The sequence below is a fragment of the Apus apus genome, chromosome 2 (genome assembly GCF_020740795.1).
Source record: "Apus apus isolate bApuApu2 chromosome 2, bApuApu2.pri.cur, whole genome shotgun sequence".
Lineage (NCBI taxonomy): Eukaryota > Metazoa > Chordata > Aves > Apodiformes > Apodidae > Apus > Apus apus.
In genome coordinates this window covers 637854-650903 of record NC_067283.1, presented here as the reverse complement: position 1 = coordinate 650903, position 13050 = coordinate 637854, and the positions used below count along the sequence as shown (strand labels likewise).

Below are 13050 nucleotides of genomic sequence, written 5' to 3'. Positions count from 1 at the left end.
TTGGCAGTTATGTCACCTTTCTGCCAGTGGGTGGATCTAAGGTGTAACTTGGTGGTTGTGGAGATCCTTGATTTAACCCTGAAGTGATACATGTGGTTCAGGAGGGGGATACAAATACCCAGGTATGTTTGAAATAGAATCATGGAATGGTTTGGATTGGAAGGGACCTTAAAGATCATGTAGATCCAACCCCCCTGCCATGATCAGGGGCATCTCCCCCCAGACCAGGTTGCTCAGAGCCCCATCCAACCTGCCCTTCAACACTGCCAGGGATGGGGCAGCCACAGCTTCTCTGGGCAACCTGGGCCAGGCTCTCCCCACCCTCACAGCACAGAATTTCTTCCTAATGTCTAATAGTTACTGCTCAGTTTGGTTTGGATATCCAGGAATGTCAGAGCTGCTTTTGCCTCCATGGTGAGGCACCAGCTCCATGTGTTAATGTGGGCTTTGAATTCTGTGCTGGGATATTTGTATTTAGATTCAGCAGGTGTGTGGAGTCTGGCAGTTCTTTCTGTTGATACTGGATTCTTTTGGGGAGAAAGTCTTTGCAAATTGCTACATGTTTGTTAGTGAATCATGGGGTTAGTCTGTGTCGGTGCTGCCGTTCCAACTAGAGGATATCCGTAGTTTTAAAAAGAAGAGGAAACAAATAAGCTGTGCCTTTCAGGAGAAGTGTGGGACAGCCAGCATCATGTCCCGAGTGGAATTTGCAGGGTCATGTTACACTGGAGCTCAGGAGACTTTGCTCTTCTCTGAAGCCTTTTCCTGATGCCTGCAGACACTGAGTAAGCCCCTTCATACCTCTGGTCACTGCTGTCTGACTGTAGGGACAGTACTGCTCCCAGGGCTGCAATGGAGCAGGTGTTAAAACATGCCTTGGAACAGGACTGCACAAGAATTAGAAGACATTCAGTTTTTGTTTTGTTTTTCAGATTCCAGAGACTTATTAAAGGAATTTCCGCAGCCTAAAAACTTGCTCAACAGTGTGATTGGCCGAGCCCTGGGCATCTCCCATGCAAGGGACAAGCTGGTGTACATCCATACTAATGGGCCAAGAAAAAAGGTAATCCCTTGGTGCTGGGGATGAGGGAGGGTAGGGATGTTGCACACAGAGTGGGAAGTGAGCCAAGAACACTGCTAATCCTGGAAGCAACTCTTCAACAGGGAAAATTATAGAAGCGTTGTAATTCCACATAAAAGTTGTGCGATGATCTTTCTAACAAGAAATACTCTCACTTTTTCCTGTTCCTCTTTATTTTCTCATATTTTAAGTATGTAAAGCATGTAAATGTAGGTCCTGTCCCCCTCTTTTTTGTCTGTGGAAGGATGGATTTTTTTCTTTTAAGTAGCTTGCTGTAACCTGCTTTTCTCAGCAGGAAGACACATCATCTGTGCTCAAATGTCTTGTGCTATGTACCCCCCCTACCTTAGATAATTAAAATGTAAATGCTGTATTTTAGACCTTAGTAGGCCTAGATTTAATTGTAGGTTCTAATGGAACAAATGCCTAAGCCTAAAATGTTCAATTGCAACCAGAAAAGAAGAACTTGTTTGCGATGGAGGGAGGCTTCTAATGCTACTTCAGGGTAAAGTGAAATACAGACTAATTTTTTTGTTAAATGAAGCAGAGGAATTCCAAACAAGCAGTGTGCTGAGTAGCTTGAGCACTGCCTGGGATGTGAGAGCCCTAGATCCAAATCTGTGCTATTAGCTGAGCAGGGGTTCTTAGCTGCTGGGTGCTCTGTGTTTGAGGACTTGCCTCCTTTTATCACCCCAGCTCTCGTCCTGGAGCTGGGAGCCCTTGCCAGCTGAAGTTGAATTGCAGTGTACATTCCAGGAAAAGATTCAGTTCTGATGGATTAACATTTTCCAAACATTCTGTCTAAAATTTCCCAGACAGTTTTTATTACCACATCCCTTTTAAGCATCTCTGTTTCAGGCAATACATTAGTAGTAGTTACTTCAGAATTCCTTTATTTTCTGTGTTTTTGTGTCTTGCTCTTCCTCAAGCAGTGGTGCAGTTTCCTTACTTAAATGTTGGCATGCTATAGGCAGTGCCTCCTCAGTTCAGTTTGTGTAATGAGTTCACATTCTGGCTAATAAGTAAATAGATGAACATTTGAGCATTAGTTCAGATCTAAAAAAAAAAAAAAGTACAAAAAGCAAAAATAAAACCCCAAACAGAAAAAAAACCCCACCCAATAGAGGAGCTCTTAGAGAAAAAAGAGGGCTGGATCACAAAAAACAAACAAGCCAGAAAAAGAAGGGCAGGTGAGACAAACAGGAGAAGTCTGGGTTGGAAGTGAGGTTTTTTTCATGAGTACCATGGAACTTGGTCTTCATGAGACAACTTCTTTTCTCAGCAGGTCTGTGCCTTTTCCTGCAGAGCCCCTGGGCAGAATACAGAGCAATTTCCTACAGTCAGATGAGATTCAGATGGCAGGCAGGCAGCCAGATGGAGGCTGTTGAGAAGTCAGGGGCCTTTTCTCTAGCCTTATAGGTGGGGTTTTCCCAGCGGACCTGAATGCCACCTTTCATCTTTGCTGCAGAAGCAGGAGAGAATTCCTTAGGCATTTTCCTCCTTGGATCTTTGCAGAAACTCAGCTGCAGCATCTGCAGGGCCAGGAGTAAAACGAGTTCTCGATTTGGAGCAATGTTTTAGAAAGGGCAGGGTTCAGCTTTCAGCAGGCTTTGCCTCAGCAGGTTTTTCAGCTGCTCTCATCCAGCTGTGCTGGTACCAAAGGAGCTCTGGTGGTGCTGTTCCTTCTCTGAATAGCTTGTGCTGGGCAGCACAGGCTGCAGGCTGGGTTCTCCTGTGCCCACAGACTGTGATGCAGTATGGTGCTAGTTAAAATGACAGCAAGGAAGCAGTTAGGAAGAGCTGCTTGCCGTTGCAACTGGAAATGTGTTGGAGGGTGCGTGTTGCTTCTCAGGCATGGGCTGGTGTGCTGCAGTGGGCAGAGGAGCAGTTACCCTGAAACTGAATTGTTCTGCAAGGAGCTCTTGGCATTTGGTTCCCTCTGAGCTCCAGCCCAGAGTATGTGGCTCTGTGCAGGAAACCAGCCTGGCTCTGGGCCTGGCTCAGCCCTGTAGCTTCTCTGGGACTGTGGAAACCTTGAATCCCTTTTTCAGGCTTTTCTTTTTAAATCACTGGAATGGAGCTTTCTCCAAAGGGACTGAACAAGGAGTTAATTTGGGATTTTCATTTGTAGCTTTCTTCTTTGCCTGGAGTTAGAGATGTTTGAAGTCGGTGTGTTCCTTGTGGAGAAGAGAGATTGTTCTGTGCTGTCTCACTTTACTGGTTATTTTTGCTTTTCAGAAAGTCACTCTGCATATAAAGTGGCCTAAGAATGTGGAAGTGGAAGGCTATGGGACCAAGAAGATCGATGCCGAGAGGCAGGCAGCAGCTGCAGCCTGTCAGCTCTTCAAGGTAAGCTTATGCTCCTCAGCTGGAAGGAACAAGCCCTTGAGAGTGCAGGCCTGGGTCATTCCTTACCTCTCTTTGCCTGTTCGCTTTCTCAGTTGGCCTTTCTGTTCATCTGTAGCAGAGGGTGAAGTCTTGAGCTGTCTGAGCCCATGGAGCTTAAAAGCCCGCTTGCTTCAGCCATTGCACCTTCCCTGGAAGTGTTCAAGGCCGGGATGGATGGGGCTTGGAGCACCCTGGTCAAGTGGGAGGTGTCCCTGCCCATGGCAGGGTTTCGGACTGGATGATCTTTAAGGTCTCTTCCAACCCATTCCACTCTGTGATTCTGTACATGAACTCACTACATGATTTGAGTTCTGGTATTTGTTCTTTGTGTCCTAGACTTTAATCTTAGTCTCAGCATCCATGGTGAGAGGTAGAGCTTCCCTGGGATGTGTTTGCTGTTCCTGCTCACCAACCCACCCATGTGTCAGTGCACCTGTGTGTTGTTAGTGAGTGTAGTACCTGCGGGGGCTCCTCTCCTCGCTCTGTAGGCCCTAGTGTGTCAGTTGTGTGTTCAGGTTCCCCATTGCTCTGAAGTCACACTACTCTGCCAGAAGTCTTTGAAGAGATGTGTACAGTCAGGATCAAACAAGTCCAGCAAGGCTGTCAGGTCACTGTTGAAGATGCAGTGTTACACAGCAGCTACCTGAGAATAAAATGCAGTTTTCTCTTCAGCTCTGCCATGGACTGGTGTCTGGTACCTTTTTGGAGTTACATCTATGGAGTAGGAAGAATGACATCTTCCTACTAAGGAGCTTGGAAAAGATGCTGCTGGTGCTCTGACAATAAGACAACTTATTTATTTGCTTGTAGATCAAGAGAACTACATTAAGAAATAACTATTTAGTTTTTAAATCAAGCTTTCAGAATTGCAGCATTAAAACTAGCAGTTTGTTCAGCTGGCCTGTGTGCTAGACTTGTGTTTTCCATCCTGTAATAAGCAAGATTTGTTTTACTGACTGACTCCCTTCCACCTGAAGCACCCTTGGTCTCATTCAGGTACCACTCATTGGAATGTGTTTCTGTTGTATCCTCCCTAGTCAGTATGCAAGAAAAACATTGTTTCCTACTTCCTTTGGGAGCCTAGAAGTTTTCAAAGAATAAAAAATTCTACCTGCAGTTAGATATTTTTTTTTTCAGATTTTTGGGAAGTGGCTAAACGGTATTTTCAGTATAGAACTAAAAATAAAGGGAAGAAAAACCTCAAACCCTGAAACTATCGATTGAGCATGAGAAGTTTTGAACTCATGCTTTGGCAGCTGAACCTATAACCTAACAGAAGACCCTAATGCTAGGAAGCCCTGGCTAATCTTAGCTATGGAAAAAGCTCCAAATGCTTCTTTAAATAAACAGTAATCAGTTCAAGAAAAGTAGTATTGCCTAATTGGTGCAGAAACTGTCTGGTTATAGTGACTCTGAGTAGAGCAGCTAGTGTCTTTGGCACTCCCCCAGCACTGACTTTCAGCCTTGTCTAATATGGTGCCATGGAGAGGCCTAAAGATGTCACTTTTGCTATATTGCAGCAGGGTGGTGGGACATGGTGTGTGGCACTCCAGCTACACCTGGAGCTTCATGTAATGTCACCTCTAAATGTGGGTGTTGGGCCAGCAGTGAGTAGGAGCTCTTCTGTTTCCAAACTGCTTGGTTAGGGAGGACTTACTACTGCTTACACAAATGTTGCTGTGAAGAGAGAGGGGATGAACCATGCCCTGAGTTCTTGTGTTATCCCAGACCTCACTTGGTTAGACTCTCTTTTCCAAAAAGATGCATTTTGTGCTCTGAGGTGGGCTTCAAAACTTCAGAATGTGAAATGCAGACAAGCATCTGTAAATACCAGTGAATCTTGGCCTACCTTTTCTGACAAGCTATCTGATGCTAAGCAGTTGTGCTTTGGGGAGGTAGGTTAGTGAACAGATTCCTTTTTCTTCTGAAATAATGGCAGGAGGAAAGCTGTAGGTTTCCTAAAGTCTCATTCCCTTTTTTTCTGTGGGATACAAAGAAATTCCTCCTGCCTTTCTCTCCTTTCCAGACATGTTTGTTTCCTGCAGAGTTACCTGTCTCTTTACTGGAGCTAAGAATGCATTTTTCTCTCTCAGGGTTGGGGTTTGCTGGGGCCCAGAAACGAGCTCTTTGATGCTGCCAAGTACCGGCTCCTGGCCGACCAGCTGGGCTGTCCCGATGAGAGGTGGTGCTCGGAGGGCAAGTGGCGCTCCAAGTCCGGGCCCTCCCTCGCCGACCTCTCCACCTGCTGGCGGCGGATGGAGCCCGACGATTCCATCCAGCCCATGGAACAGGGCAGGATGCCCAAGGCAATGAGGAGAGAAGAGCTGGAGGAAGGGGAGCTAGAGGAAGGGGAGCTGGAGGAAGGAGAGCTGGAAGAAGAAGCAATCGATGTTTCTGATTATCTGCCCATGGCACATCAGGATGCTCGAACCCCAGGCAGAGATGCCAGGTATGTCTGCCCTGGTAGCTGCTCATACAGCTTGTTTAGCAACCCTGGTTTGGAGGGCAATATTAAATCTGCTCCTTTCCATCACCGTGGTTGCTTGCTTGGCTTCATCTTTTAGGAGCATAAATCCCTGATTTTGAATAGTGAACAGGAGTCAGATCAGTAAGGACCTGGTGGTGATGGTTGTTTTTAGGGATGTTCTTTGGATTCAGAAGTATTTGTTTTATTAAATCTGTTAAAAGCTGTTGATGCTGTGTGGTTTTTAGTCCTAGTGTAAAAGTTTGATTTCTTTTTTAGTAGGTCACTTCACTGGGCTGGGTGATCATGCCAGGGCTGGCAGATTTTAGTAGGAAGATACAGCTTCACTTTTCAGATGCCCAAAATTATCTATGCTGTAACTACTCGGTTTCAGAGCTCAGTAGCAGACCTGAAGTGAGGCAGGTCTGAGCACAGGGTGGCTATTTGTAGATCTAACTGTTCTCCCCTTCCATCCAGCCGAGGAGGGAGTTCCATTGAAATGACAGATGACAACACTGCCATCCGTGCCCTGACGCAGTTCCCACTTCCCAAAAATCTCCTGGCCCAAGTGATTCAGATTGCAACCTCTTCCTCCACAGTCAAGGTAAGGTGCTGTCTGACTGGCCTCTGCCAGGACCTGCAGGGTTGAAGCTCACATATTCTAGCTGGAATCCCTTTGGATGCTTTTATGGGCAGCTGAGAAGTGGGGAGAGGAGGAGGTTGAAACTAGGCCTAGAAATATTAGCCTGGAGAGTGAGAAGACTTTGTGGTGAGAGTTGAGGAAATGTGTCAATAGAAGGATGAGGAATATTGTTACTTGAGGCCAGGGTGACAAAGGAGCTGCTGTGTGAATGAAGGAGAATATTTTCTAAGGTGCTATGTTTGCATTTCCTCACACACCTGCAACAAACACAAGTTTGTGTTGCTCGAAGTAAGGTGCAATTTCTGTGTTGATGGAACCTTTCCACAACTCGATCCTTGCCAGTATCTGGTGATCCTTCTCCTTGGGATGTGTCACCCAGCTCCTTTCCAGACCTCATGGGCTTAGCCAGCAGTAGCTGTGCTCCACCCGGAGGTTCTCAGTGCTGTCTCCCACATTGTCTGCTCTCACTTCTGCTCAGGCAGTGCCTTGAGAGCTGGGGGGTGGAATTCAGGGCAGGAAAACTGTTGAGTGCGCTCTTAAAAAAACAAACAGAACAACAAAACCAACCCACAAAAAAAACCCTTCAAAAACCCACACCCAGTAATTTAAGCTCTGCTTAGAAGTATCAGGGTGTGTTTGAAGCTGCCTGCCTAGTTAGGTAGGCTCCTCTCCCCAGCCTGATCCTGTTGCTGTCCCTTTCAGGAATACATGCAGTTCCGCACGGTGGGCACCAAGACCAAGATCTGCAAGCTCACGCTGCGCTGGCCTTGCCCCATGACCTTTGCTGCCAAGGGCCGGCGCAAGGTGGAGGCAGAAAACAAAGCAGCAGCACTGGCCTGTCAGAAGCTGAAGGTACCTGCTCCTGGCTCCTGCATCCCGTGTCTGTAGTGCCTCTGAACAGAAGCTCCTTCCACCTGACTTGCTGCATCTGAGCCTGAAACTTTCGGATTTTTGGCTTCATGCTTAATAAATGTGCCATTCCAAACCTTAGGGCTCAGCCCTTGCAAGAGGGTTTTGTCAGAATTGTGGCCAGCAGGTCAAGGGAGGTGATTCTTCCCCTCTACTCGGCTCTCATGAGATCCCACCTGGAGGAGCTCCAGTGCCTGAAGGGGCTCCACGAAAGCTGGGGAGGGGCTTGGGACAAGGGCAGGGAGGGATGGGACAAGGGGGAAGGGTTTCCAGCTAGAAGAGGGGAGATTGAGATTAATTACAGAACATTAGGGGTTGGAAGGGACCTCTGAAGATGAGTCCAGCCCCCATGCCAGAGCATGACCAAATCTAGGGCAGGTCACTCAGAAATGCATCCAGATGGGTCTTGAAAGTCTCCAGAGAAGGAGACTCCATGACCTCTCTGTGAAGCCTGTTCCAGTGCTCTGTAACCCTTACAGTAAAGAAGCTCTTCACGTTGAGGTGGAACTTCCTATGCTCTAACATGCAAATCTCATCCTAAGATGAGATTTTGGGACGAAATTCTTTGCTGTGAGGGTGGGGAGACCCTGGCCCAGGTTGCCCAGAGAAGCTGTGGCTGCCCCATCCCTGGCAGTGTTGAAGGGCAGATTGGATGGGGCTTGGAGCAGCCTTGGCTGGTGGGAGGTGTCCCTGCCCATGGCAGGGGGGTTGGATCTTGACCTTTTAAGGTCTCTTCCAGCCCAAACCACTCAATCATATTTCTTCATTGGATCTATTTAAGACCTTATGAGCATTGTGATGGAGCAGGCAGCAGTTGGCTCCCATGTGTGCATTTCACCAGAGTTTAGATGGGATCATGCCTTGTTTCTCACTGTGACCAGGAAGGGATGGGTTTGGGATATGGGGTGGGAGTTGGCCCATTTGGACCCAGAGGGTTTGCATGGTCTATTCCAGCTGGTGATGTGCGGCAGACTTGTGCCTGAGGGAGTTTGTCTCTTCCTTTGCAGAGCCTTGGCTTGGTGGACAAGAACAACAACCCCCTCAGCCACGCGATGTACAACATGACTTCCCTGCGGGAGCTCGGGGAGAACCAGAGGAAGCCCTGCCACATCAAGGTGCCTGAGGCCACCCTGCGCAAGATTGAGAACTACCTGAACCATGTAAGGCTTGTTCAGCTCCCTGGAGCCACTGCTGGCTGGTCTGGTGGCACTTCAGGAACTGCACCTGGGTTAAGAGCTTTGTGACAAAACGTTGAGGGCTTGGTGGTTTGCCACAAAAGGTGATTGCTATCTGCTGACCTGTGGGGAAGGGAGAGCCTTTCTGGGCAGTGGACCTTCTCTGTACACTTCTCTGACATTTGTCTGCTTTATTTGGCTTTTAGAATGTTACAGAGCACAGTTTTGGCTCTCATAGCCTCCGTTGTAGGCTTGTGGATGCTGCCTTGTGCAGGCCTTGGTTTCATCAAATACTGGTTGTTGCCTTGTAGCTTTACAAGGACCGTGTGCTGGTACTTGCACATTCTCCTTGGGAGTATCTTTCACAGGATTGTACATTGATGAGTGCAGGTCCCCAGGCACCTGATGGTGCTTCCACCCAGGAGATCCCTCTGCCTGGGGACCTGTGGTGAGCAGACCCCCATGGGAGCTAAAGCAGTGGTGAGACAGGGTTCCTCAGGAGCATTCACCCTCAAAGCAGGAGTTAGCAGTAGGGTAGGGTGAGGCTGAGCACAGCTCAGGTACGAGTGTGTGTAGCTTATTTAAGTCATTAAAATTGGTGCCCCTGTTTGGCAGTTGGCAAGACACTGATGCAAGACTCTTGGGCCTGAAGGGTGAAGATCTCAGGTGATCCTACAGATACTGTAAACATAGCAGTAGTGAATGTCCTAAAAAGCCCAGACTGCACCTGAGACAGCAGCTGCTTCTGAGTGACCTGAGTCATTCTGATTTGTAGCTGAACTTCTAATCCTGCAAACATCTGGGCCAACGCTTTGATTTGTGTTTGAGACAATTCCTGACCTATTGTAGCTTCTTTTAGTTCTTCCTCTGGGACTTATGTCTTGTCTTTTGCCAAGATGGAATGTTTCTGGCTTAGCTGAACACTTGCATTTTGTGTGAGTTAACGTGTCTGGGTTTCCTGAGGGAGAGAAGGATGGTTGCAGAACTTGATGGCTTCCAAAAGTTGTCTTTGAGGGACTGTTGGATCACTTGCAGGCAGTGTAGCCTCTGACTTGGAGAGCTCCAGTTACTGGCTTGTGCATGTTGGCTGAGGCATCAGCTCTGATGTGTCTCTTGAATCAGGGGACATGATGAGGAAAAGGCAGGGAGCTGCCCAGGTTAATCCTCACTGTAATCTGGCTGAGTCTGTTCCAGACACTAGTTTCTTTTGGTCCTTCTCAGGACTGGTACTAATCTCTTTGTCCCTGCCAACTTTATCTCTCCTAGTATCCAGTGGACATCAGGGAATCCAGGCCCCGGATTGCTGATGACATGATGAACCTGAGCAAGGAATCTGGTGCCATAAGTGATGCAATCACAGGGAAGACCTACATCCCCATGTTGGAAGCCGAGGAAGTGCGCCTTAGCCAGAATCTCCTGGCCCTCTGGAAAAGAAGAGGATCCTCGTGGCAGGAGAGCCACCCACTGCCAGTAGATCCTCACAAGGACACCATCCTGTCAGCCATTGAGCAGAACCCTGTAGTGGTAATAGCAGGAGACACAGGCTGTGGGAAGACCACGAGGATCCCTCAGCTCCTGCTGGAGCACTACATCCTGGAGGGACGCGGCGCCCGCTGCAACGTCGTGATCACCCAGCCGAGGAGGATCAGCGCCATCTCGGTCGCCCAGCGCGTGGCACAAGAGCTGGGTCCCAACATGAGGAAGAACGTGGGCTACCAGGTGCGGCTGGAGAGCAAGCCACCTGCCAGGGGAGGAGCCCTGCTCTTCTGCACCGTGGGCATCCTGCTGCGGAAGCTGCAGGGGAACCCCAGCCTGGAGGGGGTCAGCCACGTCGTGGTTGATGAGGTCCACGAGCGAGACGTCAACACGGATTTCCTGCTTATCCTGCTGAAAGGCATCCAGAAGCTCAACCCTGACCTGCGCCTGGTGTTGATGAGTGCCACGGGGGATAATCAGCGTTTCTCACATTACTTTGGGGATTGCCCTGTGGTGAAGGTGCCAGGTTTCATGTACCCAGTGAAGGAGTACTATCTGGAGGAGATCTTGGCCAAGCTGGGCCGGCACCGACACCGGCACTACGAGATCAAGGTGGGTTTGCAGTGTGATGGTTGAGCTCTTTCCTTGGCTGAGGTGCTGACTACTGACATATCGGCAGTGGAGAGTTTGGGCCTGGAACTGGTCCCTCTTCCCTGTGGTTTTTGGACAGTGTTTGCTTAGCTGGAATTCCACCACACCTCGTGAGGTAAAGTCAGCTTAGTAGAATCCCAGAGTATTTAGATTAAATTATGAAATTACTTCAGTTTTGGGTCTGAGTTACTTTTGTCCCTCTATCGTTTGAGTCAGCTCCTTGTACTGGTGTGTGTATATAGAGATGCAGACCTGGATGTTTGTGTGCTCTGGGCAAGCCTGGTCCTGGGGCAGGCTGGTTATGGCTGGCAGCAGTCTGCTGCCAGAGTGCTCACCATCCTGCATGAATGACTTCCCTGATTGCTGCTTTTTGCAGTCTGACTGCTCTTCTGGAAAATGCCCTCCAGACATGGACTCTGCTGTGGGTGATCTTTCTGCACTTGTGGGTTCATGGAGTCACAGAATTGTTGAGGTTGGCCGTGACCTCTAGATGTTTCCTCATCCAGCTTGCTGGACTAGAAGCTATTAGCCCATTTTTCCAGAGGTCCCTCCCTGTGGCTGAGCAACCATCTGGTGTATCAGCCACTCTCCAAGTTCTGTATTATCAGCAAACTTGCTGAGGGTGTTCCCTTGCCTTCAGGGCAATCTTCCTCTTTCTATTGTGGCTGGGATTTTTACCTTTGCTTTTTAAGCATGAGAGGTACATTCCAAATTACTGAGAGATCCAGAAGCTGCTGCTCTCTGCCTGGTGGGTTCAAAGCCCCAAGTGCATAGAGCACAGTTTTGTCCCCAGAAGTGTCATACTAATTTTTGCTGCTTGTTAGGTGCTGCTCTGCCGAGGTACACAAAGCTCAGCTCCCAGATCTGCAGAGAGGGAAGAGGACTGTGTATTCTCACTGCTCAGCAGAGGAAACTGGCAGCACTTGTGACCAGGGCAGGTTCCAGATGGAGTCAAAACCAGGCTCCTGAGGTTCTTGGCTCCTAGTTCTGGGCAAGCTGTCCAAGTACAGGCATTTGCTCTCTGCAGAAGATGCTCTGGGAGGCTGTGTGCCTTTCTGCTAGATTGCCCCTCACTTACCTGCCTGTGTCCTTCTGTTTTATCAGCAATCAGATGATGAATGTGTCCTTGATCTCGATCTGATCACTGATCTCGTTCTGCAGATTGATGCCCACGGAGAACCAGGTAGGTTCTGCCTCCCCCCTTGCTCTTTGCTTTTGCTGGCAGGAACAAAGTGAACCCTGCAGAGCCCAGACCCTTTGCAGAGAAACCATGATGCTGAGCTGATTTCTGCAAGGCCATCTTGGAATTCCTGTTGAACTGGGTGGTCTGAAGCAGTGTGGCATGAGATGATTTGGAGTCTTTGGCTCAGACAGCATCCAAGTCCTCAGTGTCTCAGTCTTAGTGTCCTGAGATATCACTGCTCCTGGGGTGAAGGACAAGACTTGTCTGTGCTCCAGCTTCTGCAGCCTGGTGCTGCATGATTTAGGTGTATTTCTGCATTGGAGAGACATCCCTGTTAAATATCTTTGCCTGGGAGGTGATGTTTCTGTGAAGGAGGCAGGGCTCTCCGATGAAGTGTTTGAAGTGTTTCAAAGCTAGTAGGAGGTATTAGCTCTCACACTGCAGGCAGCCTGGCTTTCTGGCTTTAAAACCTTGCCCTAAGGAAGCTACTGAAGCAGAGCACAGCAGGTATCAAGACTAGGTGAACTTTCCCCTGGGTCTGACTTCCCATCGTGGTTGTATCTGCCACTTGTTCACCCTAAGTATGATGCTGGTTTTCTTAGAGATCAAGGAATATCCCAGGGCTGGGCCCTGCTTTTCCTTGGCTTTCTTGGGCTAAACCTTGCTGTGGACTCAGGGAAATAATGGGTGGCCCCTCTGTGTCTCCAGCTGGGGAAAAACATTGGGATTTCTAGGTTGCTTGTTGTTAACTCGTGCTGTGTTCCAGGTGGGATCCTCTGCTTCCTCCCGGGCTGGCAGGAAATCAAAGGAGTGCAGCAGCGCCTGCTGGAGATGCTGGGCTCCCAGAACAGCCGCTACCTCGTCTTGCCAGGTGGGATGGCAGCTCTTGTCAGGTGGGATGGCAGTGCCAGACCTTTCCTTCCCAGGATCCAGGGGAATGGGAAGGCCAATAGACTTGATGAGCCCCTTCAGCTGTTGCATGAGCTTGTATGCTCAGATGTGGGTACCTGTTGTGTAATTGTGCATGTTAAGCACAAATGACTCCTCCTGGCAGAGGCCATCCCAACCTGGATGTCATCA

At 48.7% G+C, this 13050-nt stretch overlaps 1 protein-coding gene across 3 annotated transcripts in view; it reads left to right on the top strand.

The window, feature by feature from the left end:
• Positions 1-13050, top strand: part of DHX30 (DExH-box helicase 30) — a 34277-nt gene that overhangs the window by 14469 nt on the left and 6758 nt on the right. For all 3 annotated transcript variants that reach the window (XM_051610998.1, XM_051610996.1, XM_051610997.1), the window contains 9 exons: positions 933-1063; positions 3320-3430; positions 5563-5918; positions 6411-6537; positions 7279-7428; positions 8493-8645; positions 9927-10748; positions 11892-11970; positions 12737-12841. In XM_051610998.1, coding sequence (XP_051466958.1) covers positions 933-1063; positions 3320-3430; positions 5563-5918; positions 6411-6537; positions 7279-7428; positions 8493-8645; positions 9927-10748; positions 11892-11970; positions 12737-12841 — 2034 coding nt within the window. The remainder of the gene's footprint in view (positions 1-932; positions 1064-3319; positions 3431-5562; positions 5919-6410; positions 6538-7278; positions 7429-8492; positions 8646-9926; positions 10749-11891; positions 11971-12736; positions 12842-13050) is intronic.